Here is a 16,945-nt window from a genome sequence, read left to right on the forward strand (position 1 = left end):
TTCCACTGTTAAAATATATAGCTTTATTATTTTTTAAGACAGTCGTAGTTCTTTAGCAGACAATGTTAATCTAGGCCAGGAGATGTTTATTTCTCTCTCTTTCTCCACACACAACACGCATACACGCAAACAGACCCACACACACACACCTGAAATCAATTCTGTATTTTTTGCCACTTACAGTCTCACAACATTTTCCAGACAGAGAAGCCAAGGACAAAAAAGTTTGGGAAAACAACATTGATCACTACACTACAGAATCATTAGGAAACAAAGAAAGGTGGCTGTTAAATTATAAGACCACATTGAGATAAAAGAAATGCCCTGTATTTCCTTTTTGTGGGAGCATAAGATTATAACTGGAAATCAACAACACTGACTAATATTTAAAATAATAACTGCAGAACATTTCCTCACATCAGCAACATCTCAGTATTGTACAGCAAGTTTTTATAAGCTTTATTGCAGCACAGTTAGGTTGAATGTGAATGCAGCATACAGACAAAAAATCTTCAACCGACACTGATCTGTAAACTTCTTTCAGATGCTTGAGGAGCTTTGCATATAGTACGTACAGAGTGGCTATCTTTAGTTGGTTAAAAAGCAGTAAAGAGACTAATGTGCCAGAATAAGAAAACTGTATATGGAGCCACAGGAGAGACTTGATATGTAGCAGCAAGGTACCCAGCTAAAAGCTTAGTAATGATAACACGAGTCAGAATGTGCTTTTCCCCCCACATTGACGATTCACAAAATGTTCAATTTTAATTCTAAATATGATGAAAAAAGGGGTGAATGAAAGAGGAAGTCAGTTTTAGGAGTACTATATAATGAAAGCAGTGCTGTCAGTAACACACAGTAGTTTGGTCCCACTATAAGGGAAACACATAAAGGGTCAAAGTTCATATGGCACTGTTACTGTAACTAAATTTTGAATATTGTCATCAACGAGATTTCCTGACTCTTATCAGTTTGGTTAAAGTTATTTTGGTTAGGATAAGGTTTAGTCATAGTTGCTGACTGTTTAATTTAAAATGCAGTTAGTTGGTGCATGACTAATTAATTATTGCTGAGAAGTCACTGTGAGAAAAGGTCCTAGGTTTGGTATTTACTAAGTTGGCTACTTTTTATCTTCAAGTATTACTAAATGTCACAGCTAAAACATTTAAAGGGTAAACCTGTGAAAAACTTAAATGAACAAGTGCTAGCCCTGGACTAGGTGTCCAGGAAAACACTGGCTAAAATGGATTTTGTCTCTCAGTACAGGCTAGCACAGACATCAGTTCTCTTTCACTGAAGCTTTATTGTACCTCTCTGCAGTAGATGGGAGCAGACTACAGTGTGTGAGTGTGATACTGATATGGTTACTCCTGGTAATGACAGATCTGCGGGAACTCCTTGTAGATCTGTTGCACAATTAGCTTATCCATCTGTTTTGCTGTAGCGCTCCCTTCTTCCTCTCCCGGATCTTCCTCCTCCCTGAGAATCCTCTGCAGTGCCCCCTGGAGGTCAGACAAGCGATGCTGGTGCTCCAGGTAGTCTGTTGAGCGCATGATGGAGTGCATTAGGGAGAGATACTCCATCCGCAGCTTACCAGAGAAAGAGAGAAGAGAGGAGATTGCAATCAGATAAGTTAAAAAGCTGTTGATACAGCAGAAGGGGCATTAAAGTGTGAGCAGCAGCTGCCCTGCATGTTGTTGCTTCACCTTGTCTCCAGGTGAAAGGTCAGATATTTGACGGACAGCAATGTCAATCATCACCATCATGTCACTGTGGTAGAAGATGCCAGCAGTTTCTTTGCTGGCAAAAACATCTTGCAGAAACTTAAGGACCGAGTGTGGTGCGGGAGGGGTGAATTTGAACATACACACAGGGTCGTCTGCAGAGGAGAGGACAGAGGATGAATAATGACCTATGTGCTCTGAGAACAAATAAGTAAAACAGGAAATATGACAAACAATGGGTTTTTACCGCCTCTGTTTAGAAGTAGCAGCACTTTTTCTGACAGGATCTTGACATTTTTCTTCTTAAGCTCCTGCATAATCACATCGTCACTGGGTGCTGAGGCACAGACAAGGAGCACGAGTAAGCACTTCAGAGTCAAACAACAAAAATTTGTCAAAGCTCCTTTGTGTAACAGCACTATTTAAAAATGGTCAAAAATGGTATGCTGAGTCAAAATGTCTCAGAGGATTTACTGGGGAGGTTCTCACTTGTGTGGTGCAGGTTGAAGGCCAGCAGAAGATTTAGGAAGATGTCAGGCAGCTGCTCTGTGGGATCAGAGGGAAGCCCATTCTCCACGACACCCAGCAGAAATTGAACAAAGTCAGCATTTAAGTGTTCTGAAAGCAGGGAGAGTCCAGATTATGTTTTATTATTACTCATAGAATCCTTTTAATCTCAAACAGATTTGTTTATTTTTTACATTAGATGAGATTAAAAAATGGCACAAAGTGAAAAACAAAGCTGTTTGCAAATATATGGTATCCGAATAACCTTTCATACCATAGTGATGATATGGCACCTGTTCACCCATTGAGAAGATCATAGTTAGGACCAAAGCTGTGTAACACATCTTCTGGTGTTCTGAGGAAATACAATTATATAAAAAAACTGTCAGTCAGATTAATTGTGCATAATATCAAGCTCATAGTGCTCACAGATAAACAAGAGGAGGCGGCAAAAAGTAAACATCTGTACCTTGTGTGTCAGTCTGAAGGTCTCTGGCCAGTTCCATGGGAAGGATGGAGTTGAGGAAGGTGGAGATGAGAGCAGCATCCAGGCTGCACATCGCTCCAAAAACTTTTAGCAGCAGCAGCCGCAAAGATACACGTAGCTCCTGTAATAGTAGGTTTATCCTGACCACATGTACACTTACACTACAATTACACAACTCCCCATTCAGACGACTGAGAATTAAACCTGGTTCTGTCAAAGTACTGCACACTGCTTAGAAGTAGAATATGTAATTAACAATAAATATATACTGAGCATTGTTAAATTATCATTATTTCCTAAAAAAAACAAACCAAAAAAAAAAAAAAAACCCAAAACATTTTAACTCTTTTTTTTTCTTACCATCTGATAATATGAAACCAGAGAAAGCACATTCTCATAGTCATTGGCCTTGCACATCCTCTTACACACCTCTGGATCTGCATCAGTCTGAGGAAAAAAAAATAGAAATGACACAATAACGTGATAATGTGTTCTACTCTTCTAGATTAGAAAGCTTAATAACTCGTATGAATATTCCAGCCATCATGTCAGTTTTAGACAGGGATGAGCTGCCAACAGAGAATATTTGGCAGCTAGACTGTTTCAGACTGTGACCACAGTGTTGGATTTGTCGAATCGTCTGAGCCACTCTGATCCCATCAAACATGTCTCTAATTCATAACACAACATCTGTACGGGTCTTTTGGTCTCAACACAGATTCCTCCCAAGACTAAACGTTTTATTAAATCATGGTAAATATCAATATTTCAATAATATCAAATGGAAAATAGTCTTTCTGCAGGTGAAACATGATTTTATGGTTTCTCTATTTTTTAGTGCATTTACACAATAATAATTTGGTTATAGAACATGTTTGAAGTCAACATCATGACTGCATACTTTTATAATGTGCATCACATTTCTTACCAATTTGGGAGCAGAAGTGTTTTGTTATTGTGACTTATCAGTCGCCAGAAAAATGACGTCAGAATTTAGATGCTGGTTTTCTGTGTCTCCTCCACTTTATTAGTCAAAAAACAGACTGTGGAGACTTACAGACACACTGCGTTATTGTAGACCACCTTACCAGTATCTTCAGCAGCTCCTCAAGGTAGCAGGCGATGAGAGCATGGTCTTCATGAAGCGCCCAGCTACGCTGCTGGGAATCATCCCGATGGCGGGCGAGGTCACCAAAGATCACCTCCAGCCGCTGTTCATCATGACAAACCTGGCCCTGTGGCAGCGCTGAACTCAAATCCTTCAGAGACATTATTAAACATCAGAACACACTTGTTTCTTTTTCAAGTACCAGTCAAGAAAAATGGTGTGTCATTAGCTGAACAAGGTTATTACAACAAGGACCGAGGTTACTTAAATGTAATGTAATGGTTAAATGTATTTTAGAATAAGAAACATTTTTAAAACATGCCTTGTTCATTTAAGGACTCAAGACATTTTTTAACATATAGATATTTAGGAAGGTGTGTATCTGACATCTGCCAATAGCTAGTCTGATCTGACACTTATACATTTTCATTAATTTAGCCATAGGGATGCAAACTGTAACTTTCATTATTTTACTTTTTTTACAGTCCTTGACCATTTTGTTACTTCTGATGATTAAATACAATTTGTACAAGATGATTATGTATTAGTATTATGTTAAGTTTGGGATAAGTTTGCATTCTCCTACATGCCATTTTAAAATAAGGGGATGCAAACTTTTTTACAGCACAGTGATATTACAAAGCACAGCATCCTCTCTCAAAAAACAACCTGTGGCCGTCTACAGATGCATGATTTAACTAATAAAGATCCTTTGAAATATGCCTGGATCTGCTCTGATGCTGATACTCTAGATTTGTTCAAGGAATCTTAAATTATCACTTTGTGACGTGATCTGGCTAACATGTAAGCTGTTGCCTATTTACACATCAAAAGTATACTAAGAAACAATATCTGTAATTTGAACTTAAACTTTATTTTGACCAAAAGAACATGTCTGGTTTACATAAATACTATGCTGTAGCTAAATGCTGCTCTATTTTAGCAAACCTTAAGCCAGCCTTATGGTTTTGGTGCTCAGCGGTTTAGTGCACAGTGGGTTTGTTAGAGCGTATCAGGGGTTTCAGAGCAAAAAACAGCTGCATGCTGCTGCCAAAAAGAGGTAGATGAGTGCAGTCAGATAAAAAAAAAACACGGCAAAGCTACAGACCATAAAACCAAAATAATATTCTAACACATGAAAAAAAAACAAACAAACAAAAAAAAAAACACCCTGTAGAATCTGGTGGTCACTTTCACTTTACGAGGGTTTTTCACTAGCAGTGATCAATTCATCCATTATTGACTAAATCGGCTTTAAAGGAAAATACAGATGTGTTTAAAGGTTTATGCCTCAGGTTTCTTTACTTTCATAAGTAGTAGTGTGCAAACATGCACAGCTGAAAAAAGCAGGGCTGGTCTCATTAACCAATGTTTTGTCATTCTAGTCGACTGCCTCACATCTAAAAGTACAAAAGTCTAGTCTCACAGCGTATTTCATGCTCTTTAATTAGACAAGTGGAGCCTGAGTGTGCAAATGTGTCACCTTGTAAATAAGAGGATGTAAGCAAAAGCTTTCTCCAGGTGCTGTTTAGTGTTGCAGTACATGCACTATTAATAACCACCTTAACATCAAGGAGAAGAAAGAGCAATTCCTGCCAGAAACAGATCAGCAGTTCTTTCATACTTACTGTGACACTGCAAAGCATGAATTTTCTTGACTTCGATTTGGATACAACTTTCTGCTAAGTGACTAAATGTAAATGTAAATGAATTTAAAAACAGGAAATGAATAAATGATGCTGTGAGTATCACTCACTCATGTTCCAAAACAACTGTAAAGCTTAAAAACAATTTTGTGCTAAATGCAGAGTTGTAGCTCAAAATGACACCTGTATTTTCCTTTAAGCTGACTCCATTATGATGATGTGATAAAATCCACATGATGAAATCAAAACAAAATCAATCTGACCTTGCTCTCCACCAGAGAGATGAGAACTTGCTCCAAAGCAGAGGAGGCCTGAGGTAAAGCGGTCTGCAGATGGCCTACCACCACCCCAACGGCCACCCGAGACAGCTCATAACTCAAGCCAGTGTTCTTCCGGACCAACTCAATCAGCTCAGCCCCAATAGTTATGGGAACCGACTCAGAGGTAGTGGGACTGCCAGGAAGGCTTTCAGCCACAGAAAGGGGGGCAACAGGCCAATCACTTTCTGGCTGCTCCTCCACAGTAGACTTTGAAGGATGGTTGGATTGGGGAGGCAGTGGGGCTGGGCTTTTCTTTGCAGGAGCTGGCTGAGGAAGAGTGTCAGAGGGCAGCATGTCTGGAGGTGCCACAGGGGGCTTCACACGGGATGGCACAGGAGGAGGAGGGGTGCTGGAAACACTTGGCAAACTGACATCAGAGGACATCAGAGAACGGGAGGAGGAGCCTGACTCCAAGGAGGTGGTGCTGATTGAGAGAGAGGGAGCAGGGGAGGGAGGAAGAGAGGACACTCTGGATGGGACCTCCGGTTCTGCTGAGAGAGCGAGTGAGAGAATGAGCGAGAGAGAGAGCTCCAGTTACAGAGAGACGAGTGCATGGGAATGACCTGACTAAGAATAGAGTATGTTTAGGTTGCAGCACCAACACTCTGTACTGTGTAACACGCTCATGTGTTTAATTCCTCCACCCATGACTTATAATCTGCATGTTGCTGCTGCCGCTGCTGCTCACTGACCTGGACGCCGTCTGTTCCTCTGTTTCTCAGGGGGAGGAGGGGTGATAGGAGCAGCACGTCGAGGCTGAGGAGGCACCTGCAGGAGGGCAGTCAGAAAAGGCTGGTTTACTGACTGTTTACAGCCCGCAGACCCACAGGGGCCCCAAAAGCTCCTGGTCCACTGTTGTGTCAGCTGACTCAAATTGATATGACTCATTGCAAATGAGGATGGATTACTTCCATTCATCTGCAAAATATTTTTAGAATATGTCTTCTCTACAAAATGCAGGAAAATGGTTTATCTCAAGTCTTTAGTTTCTTGTTTTGTTTAAGAAAAAGCAGCAAATCTTCACACTTCAGGACCTGGAAAAACATGTCTGTTTGGCATTTGTGATTAAAAGATGACGTATACAATTCAGTAGTAACTGAATTGACAGAAATTACAAATATAAATAATGTTTTGTTTTGCTTAAATTTTTCTGTGTTTGTAGGAAGAAAGTGAGGATAAATACACTTTCATGTGAGGCTGATCTTTTGTATAATTATTGTAAAATTAATGAAGAAACTACCAGGTAGTAACTACCAGACTGACTGCAGAGTATACACTTGCCACTCACCCGAGTCTGTTAGTTTGGATATGAAACTCCCAGAAAAGTATTTAGTAACAGAACAGAGAGACTTAAATAGATACATGCAGCTGAAACTAACTGTAAATAGTTGAAAATCCAGCCTCTGCAATTCCACAGAGCAGCAGTAGTTAAAACTACCAGAAAAGAAAACGGCCCAACTCTAAAACTCAACAATTTTCTACAAAAAATATAACTGCATCAAAACCAACAATTGAGTATTAACATTTATATTAAAATCCATTTAAAGGAATTGAAACATGGTGGGTGGTGTCCATGAAGCCCTACTTTTTTGGGGGAGAGCTGCTCGGGAACGTCAGGAAAAAAAAGAGCTGGGAGTACAGTTAGTTGTGTGATCTGTACATTCAAGCTTGAAGGGGACAAAATATACAGAGGCCAATGTGGGTCCAATAGCAAGTACACAGGAGTTGAAATGTCAAACTAACTAACTATGGGTTAGTTATATTGCATGTTGCATGTTTGTGACTGCTTTACAACAGTTACCTGGTAAAAGCCCTGTTCTCCCTGCATGTTTTCCATGCTTCCAGACAGCGGCATACTTCCCTGTCGTCCATACTCTCGATTAAGGCCATTAGGTGGAGGAGGAGTTTGACTGAGCGATATTTCACTGTTGGAAGATGGGAGGCCTTGTTTGGGACCAGAGGAGGATGAGGAACTTCGCCGTGCGAGGGTCTCCTTTCTGTGATGAATCAACTTTCTGTAACAGAGGAGAGCAACGTTTCATACACATAAGGCAGACAATAAGTACCCATTTATCGTTCGCATTGTTGACTCACTGTAGAACATCTCGCTGTTCCAGATTGTATTTGCCTCCGTTTTTCAATGCCACATTGTGGATGCCCTCGATTGCTCTGTCGATGGACTGCAAAACCTCATCCTGCTCTGGAGCCTGACACACAGAAAAAGAAAAAATGGGAGTGTGAACAAATTAAATATTAATTATCATGCCTGCATGCATGATTATTAAACTTTCAACAAAGCAGAACAAAACTGTGGCTCAGGGACATGTGTGACTACAGGCAACACAAAACTAGGAAAGTTATCTATCAAAATAGCATTTTCACTACATCAGCAGTCATTATTAATTCCTCAGAGTTACAAACATGAACTTCAAGTGAGCGTCCACATTGTGCCAGTGTGTGAGCCTATGATTTTACAGAGTACATGCTCTGACTAGTTGACTGGATACTTATTGAGCACATGTGGGTGTGAATGAGAAAACAGTAAAAGCAGTGTGTAAGGAAGTAGCTAATTATAAAACAATAAGAATGTTAGTGGAGAAGGATGCAGTATGAGCCACGGGAGGGAATTAATTTCATTTGGGCAGAAACAGTCGCTTTCTGTTTACTGCTCCCGTCCTTGGATCTGTTCTGTGTCTCATCTGGTTGTGTCCTTCCCTGAATCAACCTGTCATATCTCATCCTTCCCTGGCTCTTTTTCTGCCATTATCATCTGTGTCGCATTTAGCAGCTGCAGTGCAGAAATCCATGTCTCTGCGTAATGCAACCCTTCCAAAAATGTATGGGCTCTTCTGCAAACAGCCAAACATTTACTTTCTAACAATAATCTTCAGCAGTCAGCTTCAGCATGGCCTGCGCTGCAGTAAACATACTGCGCGTCTGTCTCGATTTCATCAATATCCAAGACTGCGCATTCTCGAGATTTCTCTCCACGCCGGGATGCGACACTATAACATCCAGGGACATAAAAACAGCAGACCAGAAAGTGATATTAACCTGTATTTTTTCGATGTATGAGGCGGGAACGTAGCCGGTTTCCCCCGAGCTGCAGCGGGACCCCAGCCACCAGTGTTTGTTGCTCCTCTCCAGAATTAGGAAGCTTTCTCCGGCCACGAAGTGTAATGAGTTGGGCTCCGCGGACCGAAAGGCGTACAGAGACCGGTACATACTTTAATAACGGTTCAACTCGCCGAAATGACCTGAAACAGCCACAGAAGTGCTGTCTGAATTAAAAAAGTATCCGTGTGGACACGACAGCTCTGCTGGAGGTGATTTAAAGTGGCATAGCCCCGCTGAACCTCCGCTGTCTCTGTGTAGCTCGGATCATCTGACCCGTGCCTGCTGCCCGTCAGCACCGCAGGAGGCGCTGTTACACCCTAAACACGCCCCCAGACGTTTTAATCAAAGACAGAGCAGAGCCATGCAGAAATCATGACAAACATAGAAGTTGTACAGAATTTCATTATATATTTAATGAGCAAGTTCTGAAAAACACGAGCTTCAAAGACACGGTTGTATTATTCAGCTGTTACAAGCAATACATATTGAGTTACTTCAGATACACAGTGCAAACATTATCCAGTATTAAACTGATAAAGGGTACATTACTCATCATAATGAAATGAACATGCAGTTTATTGATTCTTAGAAATTATATCATGAATCAAAATCTATGCAAGCTCACCAAGTCCCAAATAACAAAGCACAATTGAAAACACGATTAGAAAAAAATGATTAAAAAATAAGTTATATGTTATATATTTAGTCCACGTGGGTACAGTAAATCTTTATTTCAACCCTTCAGAACATTCATATTATATTATATAGTGTTCGACTATGCGCTGCACGGCACCGGAAACCAGCGGCTGGTGTTACACTGAATTCCATCCCTCTTTTGTGTCGCCGGTTGGTTCTTCGTCAACATGGCTATCCATGTGTGTTCCAGATTTCTCCTTCAGAGATCGACAAATGGGTTTCTCTTCGCTTCCAGGGCAGCACCTGCTTTCTCAAGGTGTAGTAGTTTGCCACTCATGGTCTGTTGTTTACTTAAACTCAATTGTCTTTCTTCGAGTGGTCGTTTAAACAAATCTTGTCTTTATTTGCGTGGATCCTGATGAGGACATTAAAAACGTCGTTAGGTGTTCGTTAGAAAGTAGTTTTATTTAAGAGAGGCACTAATGGTTTTGACTAATTTTACTTGTTGAAACACACATTACTACAGTCTCAGTTGTGTTTTGTTTTAATTGTCCACTTATATCCAATACGTATTATTTACTGTGGATAATTATGCATGAATAAATATTTGTGTTTGGTAAAAATATTTCAACATAAGGCTTCAGTTACTTGTGTGACTGCAGCAGTGTATTCTACTTAACATTATCAGCAACGCTTTAGTCAGTTGCGTACATCGACTTGTAGAAGTTTTAGCTCATTCCTCCCTATAGCTCATCATTCCTTCTTTGATCAAACTGTCGATGGGCAACAATGTACTTTGAGAGTAGTGCCCTCCTTCTCTGCAATGTACACTATTATTGCCCAATGTTTTCCTGATGGTGGACTCATGAACTATGATATTAGTCTCTGCAAGAGATGCCTTTACTCTCTTAGATGTTATCCTAAGCTTCATGGCTACCTCCTTGACTATTTTACACTTTGCTCTTGGTGTGGGTGTTGTTGTTCAGCCACTCCTGGGCTGAAACATGCTGTTGAATGCTGCTGAATGTCCAAACTCTACAATTTCATGAATAGCTCATCTTCTGTGGTCACCAGAAATCTCCTTTCTTTGAGCCACAACAAACATGTGTTGTCAAGATCAATCTTTGATAGTAAAGATCCAGGTTTCTTGCCCTAAAATAAGGCAGGACCTCCCATACTCACACCATTGAAACCTTTGACTTTAATTTTCCATGAGTTAATAATCCTAGGGGATAGGTTTGTCAAACACAGATATGTAAGATTGGATCATTTTCCTTAGTAAAGTATTAAGTGTAATTTTTTACACTAACCTTAAAAACATTTAGGTTGTAATAATGCAGAAATGGAGAGAATTCTAAATGGTTCACAAACTTTCAAGCACTGTTGTATATGTTTGTCTGATGCAGATTGTATAAATGCTACATTAGTTTTTTTTTCTCTGACATTCCCACATTATGTCTGTTGCTCTGGCTCCACCTGGTGGAGTCAGTCTTCCTTACCAGTCCTCTGCTTTACTGTTTTTAAAAACAGCAGCTTCAATACAAGATGGAGTTACATTTTGAAAACTTAGGACTGCTGACGTTGCTCAGGTGTTTGTAATAAAAGGCCCCAAAAATGTGAAAAAAGACTAAAATCCACAGCTCCCTTTACTGGCTTCCTAATTTTTGCAGAAACAAGCCTGAAGCCTTTGGCTGTCAGCCCTGTTTGTAGGTTGCCTTTTAAACTGGGTCACATGGCAACAGTTCTGAAACCTTAATAGTGGAATTAAAAGTTATGGAGAATGTAAATAAATTTGTGATGATAGAATATGTCTCAGACTCACAGTTACAGGCCACCAGTGCTCTTTGTAATAGTAATAGTAATAATAATAATAATAATAATAATAATAATAATAATAATAAGAAGAAGAAGAAGAAGAAGAAGAAGAAAGTAATCTGTCTTGTAATACAACATGTGTTGGGTTTTTCTTATTTTTCCCATTCCAGCCTATTTCTGTCTCGTGCTCACAGATTGGGTCCAAGTGATGATGAGATGTACCAGCGCACCACAGTGTCAGTCATGCAGAAGGAGCCAGGTAGTGGGGTCATGATTTACAGCTACAGCGCCAGAGGATTCAACATTGATGGTAACAAGGTGTTTGGGCCCTGTGCTGTCCTGCCACCTGCCATCCTGCAGTGGAATGTGAGAAATATCCAAAGCTACCTTTATTAACTATTGTTTTATTGTCAAACAATAATTTAGAAAACAGCTGTCTGATTTTAATAGTTTTAACCCTTTTTTTATCTATGCAGGTCGGCACCTATAAAGACATCACTGAAGAAAGTGTTTCACTCTTCCACATGCTTGAGCCAAGAATTGGTAAATAAAATCATATAGAATTCGTTATGTAAAAAAACAACACGTGTCTTACAGCGGTATTGAACACAGCTTAAATGTTCTTTGGTCTTGTTACAAGTAACATTTGAAACATTTTGAATAAGGAGGATGGGGCCAGAAAAGCTTAGAATGTGATTCTTTTTGAACGATCAAGTGAGCATCTTTATTCATTATACTTTTCCATGCAGTTGTTCACATCTTTCCTTGATTTCTTCACTTGTCTATGTAATTAACAAAAAATAATAATTTGTGATTTTCGTGTTGTGCGTGCAGAGATTCTTGTGCTGGGCACAGGTGCATGGCTTGAAAGAATTAATCCCTCCGTCCTCACTCTACTCAGGAGTAAAGGCATCGCTGTGGAGGTGCAAGACACGGTAAAGTGTGCCCACATTTTCTCTAAGTATACGAATGGAAGATTTTCTGATTGTTTCACCCTCAAAACAAATTGAGCAATTCTAATTTCCATATTTTAATTGATGTTTTTTTTCAGCCAAACGCATGTGCAACATTTAACTTCCTGACTAGTGAGAGACGAATGGTAGCTGCAGGTCTGATTCCTCCGCCTGTCAGCACAGCCCTGACACATCAATGAGTGTTAATAAAGTCTAGGACTGATATCTGCAAATAGAGACTGGATGTCTATTATAATATATCTCCGGTCTCCAAAATGGTCACTTGTCTTCTGCACAAGCTACATTAATGCAAATGTATTTAGAGAAGCCATTGTCATCCTTTGATCTGAGTCACATTGAGCTTCTTTTCAATCTTCTTTCAATTTTGAAAGCAGTCAGATTTTGGCTATGTATGAAAATGTAGATATGTATATGCGTGTGTTTCTGTGTATACAAGTGCTCAGCTGAATGTAGTCTGAAATGTAGACTGAAAATGCCAATGAGGGTGAATTAGAGTAATAAAGTGCAGCTCTAATTTTGTTTAGAAACATGTATATGTATTGTGTATATATATATAAATGACTTGCATGTAACGAACACGTATCATGCATTTAATGTTTTTCTGCATAATATAAAAGTATATTAAGACATAGTGCACTGCACTGTTAACTTTAAACAGAACCAATGAAGTGTTGCCGTTTTCTGTTTAGCAGATAAAAATGATTTTTACTGTACTGTAAAATGTTATAGGCGTCAATATGTTCTTGCCTTCTCCCGAGGTGTTGGTGGTGACTGTTTAACATTAGGATAAGCCTCTTTACTTGTCTGTCTGTCATGTGCTTCCAGCAGAGCTGCGAGCGACAATGTGTCTGTGTGCAGCACATGACATAATTCAGTGGCTTTGTCCTTCTTGCACATAAGCTCTATAGATAAGGATTAACAAAAGACCTGGCAGTTTTACAGCATTTAACATAACATAACATAACAAACACACCAGAGGCAAAAAAAACAAACAAAAAAACATGCACACATTAAGCATTTAAATAGTAAAATCACAATTTAGTCTACACATGCTACATAACAGCCTCAGCTCTTTAGCTGTGTCTTTCTGGCCTCCCCGATTTGGTCTCAATATGGAACGTGTTTCTCAGTCATCATCAGAGTTGTGAGAGTGGTGCCTTTGTGATCCTCCGAAGAGCTCTTCTCCTGTGAGCCGGCAGTACAAGTCTTTGAGATCTTCACATTCATCCTCAAAGTTGTTTGTTGCATCATAGGAGCGTGACACAAATATCTAGTTAAGTAAGAGGACAGAAAGAAAATCTCACCAAAACTGGACTATCCACAGTACGCACTGTTTATTTTCTGTCTGTTTTTGCACATGACTGTTTTCATTACCTGACTCTTTTTCCCATCTTCAATGGGAGCTAGCAAATTGCTGACTGAAACAAATCTACAGTCAAAGTGGTGACATAAACAATATCAATTAAATGCAGTTTAAAATGCAATGACAAATAGAAAACGATCTTCAAACAGTATGATAAAAATGAAAGGTGTCACAAACTTTTGTATGATGGGCTCCAGAAGCTCCAGCCCAGGCTGCACCTCTTTCTCTGGGTTGCTGGTTTCTGCGTTCGTGCTCACTGTGGCAATGTACATCCCATCTGAGGCAACATTTTGGGTGTAGGACACTACTGATATGTAAATGTCTGCTTGGACCAAAGAGAAGGTGGAATTTAAGCCATTGTGATTCAATTTTGCAATTTTTAATTCAAAAACAATTATTGACAATGATTCTGCAGATTGGGTGAAAGAGAACACACAAATACAGTGACATGTTTAATAGCTTGGTGTTAATAAAAAGACTGGTTCAAGTGAGAAGAAGAAGGCATAACCGACATAACACCTGATTTCCTGGTGAGCTGAGTTTGAGGGATGATAATTTGACAGGACTTGGCCTCATGAGTGTTTTTAACTGGATGATTTAATAAGCAGATGACCCTTATGACACGACCCACTTTCCTCACTCGATTGGGAACGTAGCTGGGATCACAGATTAGCTGTTTACAGTAGAACAGCTGTCGAAGAGAGAAATGACTAAATCACAGAGTGCACAATAATGCTACTAGATGCTTTTTTTTACCTTTCTTTTTTTTTAATCTACCTTCCCCTCAGATATCACAGCTTTCACTTTGCCATTGTCCATCAAAATCTCATTCACTGCTCTATTTAGCAGAAAGGTTCCTCCATGATCTGCACTCAGTCTGAAAGACACAGAAGTTACATAATAATCCATGTCAGTGTCAGGGTACCTAGTTGATGGTGATCTGTTTTTCTAAATCTAATAAAATGTTAAGCTTTTTAGAAGGTAAAATATGTAACGTTTCGTTTTTTGTTCTGAAAAAAAATATATACATTTTGCATACTGTTCAGAACTACAACCTGGCAAATCCCTGTGGTAGTTCTCCCAGCCCATACACAGGGTAGAGGTATGGACTGTTGTTGTGGCGGGACAGAGACTCAGAGTACAGTTTGATCCGTCTAATGGTTTCCACACAGGGCTGGTCCAGGTAACTAAAAGGGGACAACAGGAGATAGTGAGCGAGAGCAGGCATGTTCTGACCGTCTGTGATTATCAGTTTTAGTGTTTTCAGGTTTTAAACATTTCCTGTGACTTACTTCTCACTGGTGTGTAAAGCTATGGCGTGAGCAGTGAATTCTATAACATCTTGTCCCAGGTCAAAGCGGCTAAACAGGTCCCGTGTGGTGGTTTTGTTAGGGTCCATATCCTGGTAGGTACGGGGGTTTCCCACATCAAAGTTCAGAGCAAAGAGCAGCAGCTTTTTGAACCTTCTCTTGTCAAACATGCCCATCAGATCTAAAACATTATTTGTTATTTATTGTTATTTATTTTAACATTCATAATTATAGCTATAAATGTGCATGTAAAATTATTATATTTGTGCATCACCTGAAGCATGTGTGTCTTCCTCTGTGACAGGAACTTTGTGCACTTTTCCTGCTTTGTACACATAGCTGCCTTCAACAACCTTAAAGTCCAGGTACCGAGTAACCCCAGTGTGCACCAAGATTTTCACCAACTGACCTGATGCGAACACACAGAACTCATTTAAACTCATGTTGGAAACAAATGCATTCCGCATATCACACTTCAGTAGAGCTACATTACGCTCACCAGCGGCAAGACAAAATTTTGGGATAAGGTCAACATTCCACTCTTTCCCACAGCTCATAGATTCAGCAGGAGGTGGAACCTTAAACTTCCTATACAGCTGTTAAAGCAGGAAATACAGCATAAAAAACACCACAATTCATTAATGTAGCACATTTTTAAATACAAGAGGTGTGTGTGTGTGCTGTGTGAACACACCTCCTCAAGGGGAGAAATGGATGCACTCGTTCCTCCATAGTAAGGATTCTTGTCAATGTGCAGAACCCTTTTTCCACTCAGAGATATTAAACCAGAGAGGATACATTCCTGAGAGAAACAGGGGAGCTGCTCATTAGTGAGTCAAATATTGTCACTAAATATTGTCAATAAACTATAAACGAATTTGCAGATTGAAAAAAGCATTGATTGCATTTTTTGAAACCCATTTTTAAAACATTGAACAGATTTTGCAAGGTTTGCATTTGCAAGATCAGTACAAGTGTGAAAAAATAGGGAGACAGACAACATTAATATCATTTACAATATCAAGTATTGGTGAATCAGTGTACTTTTAGGTACTAAATACATGTAAAATGACTTTGAAGAACAATTTGATTTTTGACCAATTTGTGGTTGTTATTTACAACAATGACATCAGTCAATGAAGTCACTTAGTTGCAGCAATGTCTAGTTGTATTACCTCTGAATAAATAAATACAATTTAAAACTGTATATTTCCACTAAGAAAATTGAACTTGCAGTGATATCTGAATGGATTTCCAACAGTAATGAGCAAAGTCTCATCTCATGTTTGGTGATTGCAGCTAACTCTAAATCTCTGTTAACACTTTTCAATTTGAAGTAATAACAATTACCCTGCAGACTTTTTCCAAAAAAAACAAGAAACAGTTTGGTTATTTATGGGGACATAACACTAAAGTAAACTAATTAAATTACTGTGTCATTAAGAGGCTGTCAGATTGGTACTACAGTACATCATCATGAACTAAAAGTCACTTATGTCCCTCATCCACTTCACTATGTATTTTGCATTATGAACACATCTTACCTTCAGCCCAGTTCCAAGCACTATAACATCATATTCCTGCATATTTCTCACTGCCTCTTTGAGTCCCGGTTCTTTTCCTGAATACAGCCTGCTGCAGTTTTGTGTAATGTCTATTTGTGTGTGTGTATAAAGAGAGATACACAGGTATGATCATGACAAGTGACAGTAATTGCTTTGTGTTCTTTTTCAATAATCCTCTTAACGTTAATGCAAGTGTGTTTGTGTGTGTGTGTAAGTAGAGAGAGAGAGATTGAGATACATCCCAACAGTAAAGTCCTTGATTCAAAGTAAAAGTGCAATGTAGGTGGTTAAGATGTAACTGGTTTAAACTTCTTTACATTCATTGCAGTGATTTCCAATTTCAGGGACATTAGATATTTGAAAAAGAAAAGAA

The 16,945-nt window shown here is 39.3% G+C and overlaps 3 protein-coding genes across 5 annotated transcripts; 1 reads left to right on the plus strand and 2 right to left on the minus strand.

Moving 5' to 3' along the window:
• Positions 1-9,194, minus strand: LOC137127797 (NCK-interacting protein with SH3 domain-like). Of its 2 annotated transcripts, none has more exons than XM_067505207.1 (13): positions 8,847-9,194; positions 7,887-7,999; positions 7,594-7,807; positions 6,485-6,560; positions 5,736-6,280; positions 3,807-3,977; positions 3,079-3,165; positions 2,701-2,839; positions 2,506-2,586; positions 2,214-2,342; positions 1,972-2,061; positions 1,707-1,879; positions 1-1,589 (listed from the first exon to the last, which is right to left on the minus strand). In XM_067505207.1, the coding sequence occupies exons 1-13, from the start codon at positions 9,015-9,017 to the stop codon at positions 1,365-1,367; spliced, it is 2,214 nt and encodes a 737-aa protein (XP_067361308.1). In that variant the 5' UTR covers positions 9,018-9,194; the 3' UTR covers positions 1-1,364. The 2 variants fall into 2 exon arrangements, with proteins under 2 accessions (XP_067361308.1, XP_067361307.1); XM_067505206.1 differs by having other exon boundaries at positions 5,736-6,283.
• A 539-nt stretch (positions 9,195-9,733) lies between these two features.
• ndufaf3 (NADH:ubiquinone oxidoreductase complex assembly factor) lies at positions 9,734-12,910 on the plus strand. 2 transcript variants are annotated; one of them, XM_067505774.1, is made up of 5 exons: positions 9,734-9,861; positions 11,531-11,726; positions 11,837-11,903; positions 12,195-12,295; positions 12,412-12,910. In XM_067505774.1, the coding sequence occupies exons 1-5, from the start codon at positions 9,773-9,775 to the stop codon at positions 12,511-12,513; spliced, it is 555 nt and encodes a 184-aa protein (XP_067361875.1). In that variant the 5' UTR covers positions 9,734-9,772; the 3' UTR covers positions 12,514-12,910. The 2 variants fall into 2 exon arrangements, with proteins under 2 accessions (XP_067361875.1, XP_067361876.1); XM_067505775.1 differs by having other exon boundaries at positions 9,745-9,861; positions 11,555-11,726.
• A 471-nt stretch (positions 12,911-13,381) lies between these two features.
• On the minus strand, positions 13,382-16,593 carry zgc:112334 (uncharacterized protein LOC619199 homolog). Its single transcript, XM_067504238.1, has 10 exons — positions 16,552-16,593; positions 15,702-15,809; positions 15,282-15,603; positions 14,990-15,188; positions 14,753-14,884; positions 14,475-14,574; positions 14,217-14,388; positions 13,875-14,019; positions 13,709-13,763; positions 13,382-13,604 (listed from the first exon to the last, which is right to left on the minus strand). Exons 1-10 carry the CDS (start codon positions 16,591-16,593, stop codon positions 13,461-13,463), a joined length of 1,419 nt encoding a protein of 472 aa, XP_067360339.1. The 3' UTR covers positions 13,382-13,460.
• Positions 16,594-16,945: the final 352 nt, after the last annotated feature.

The sequence above is a fragment of the Channa argus genome, chromosome 5 (genome assembly GCF_033026475.1).
Source record: "Channa argus isolate prfri chromosome 5, Channa argus male v1.0, whole genome shotgun sequence".
Classification (NCBI taxonomy): domain Eukaryota; kingdom Metazoa; phylum Chordata; class Actinopteri; order Anabantiformes; family Channidae; genus Channa; species Channa argus.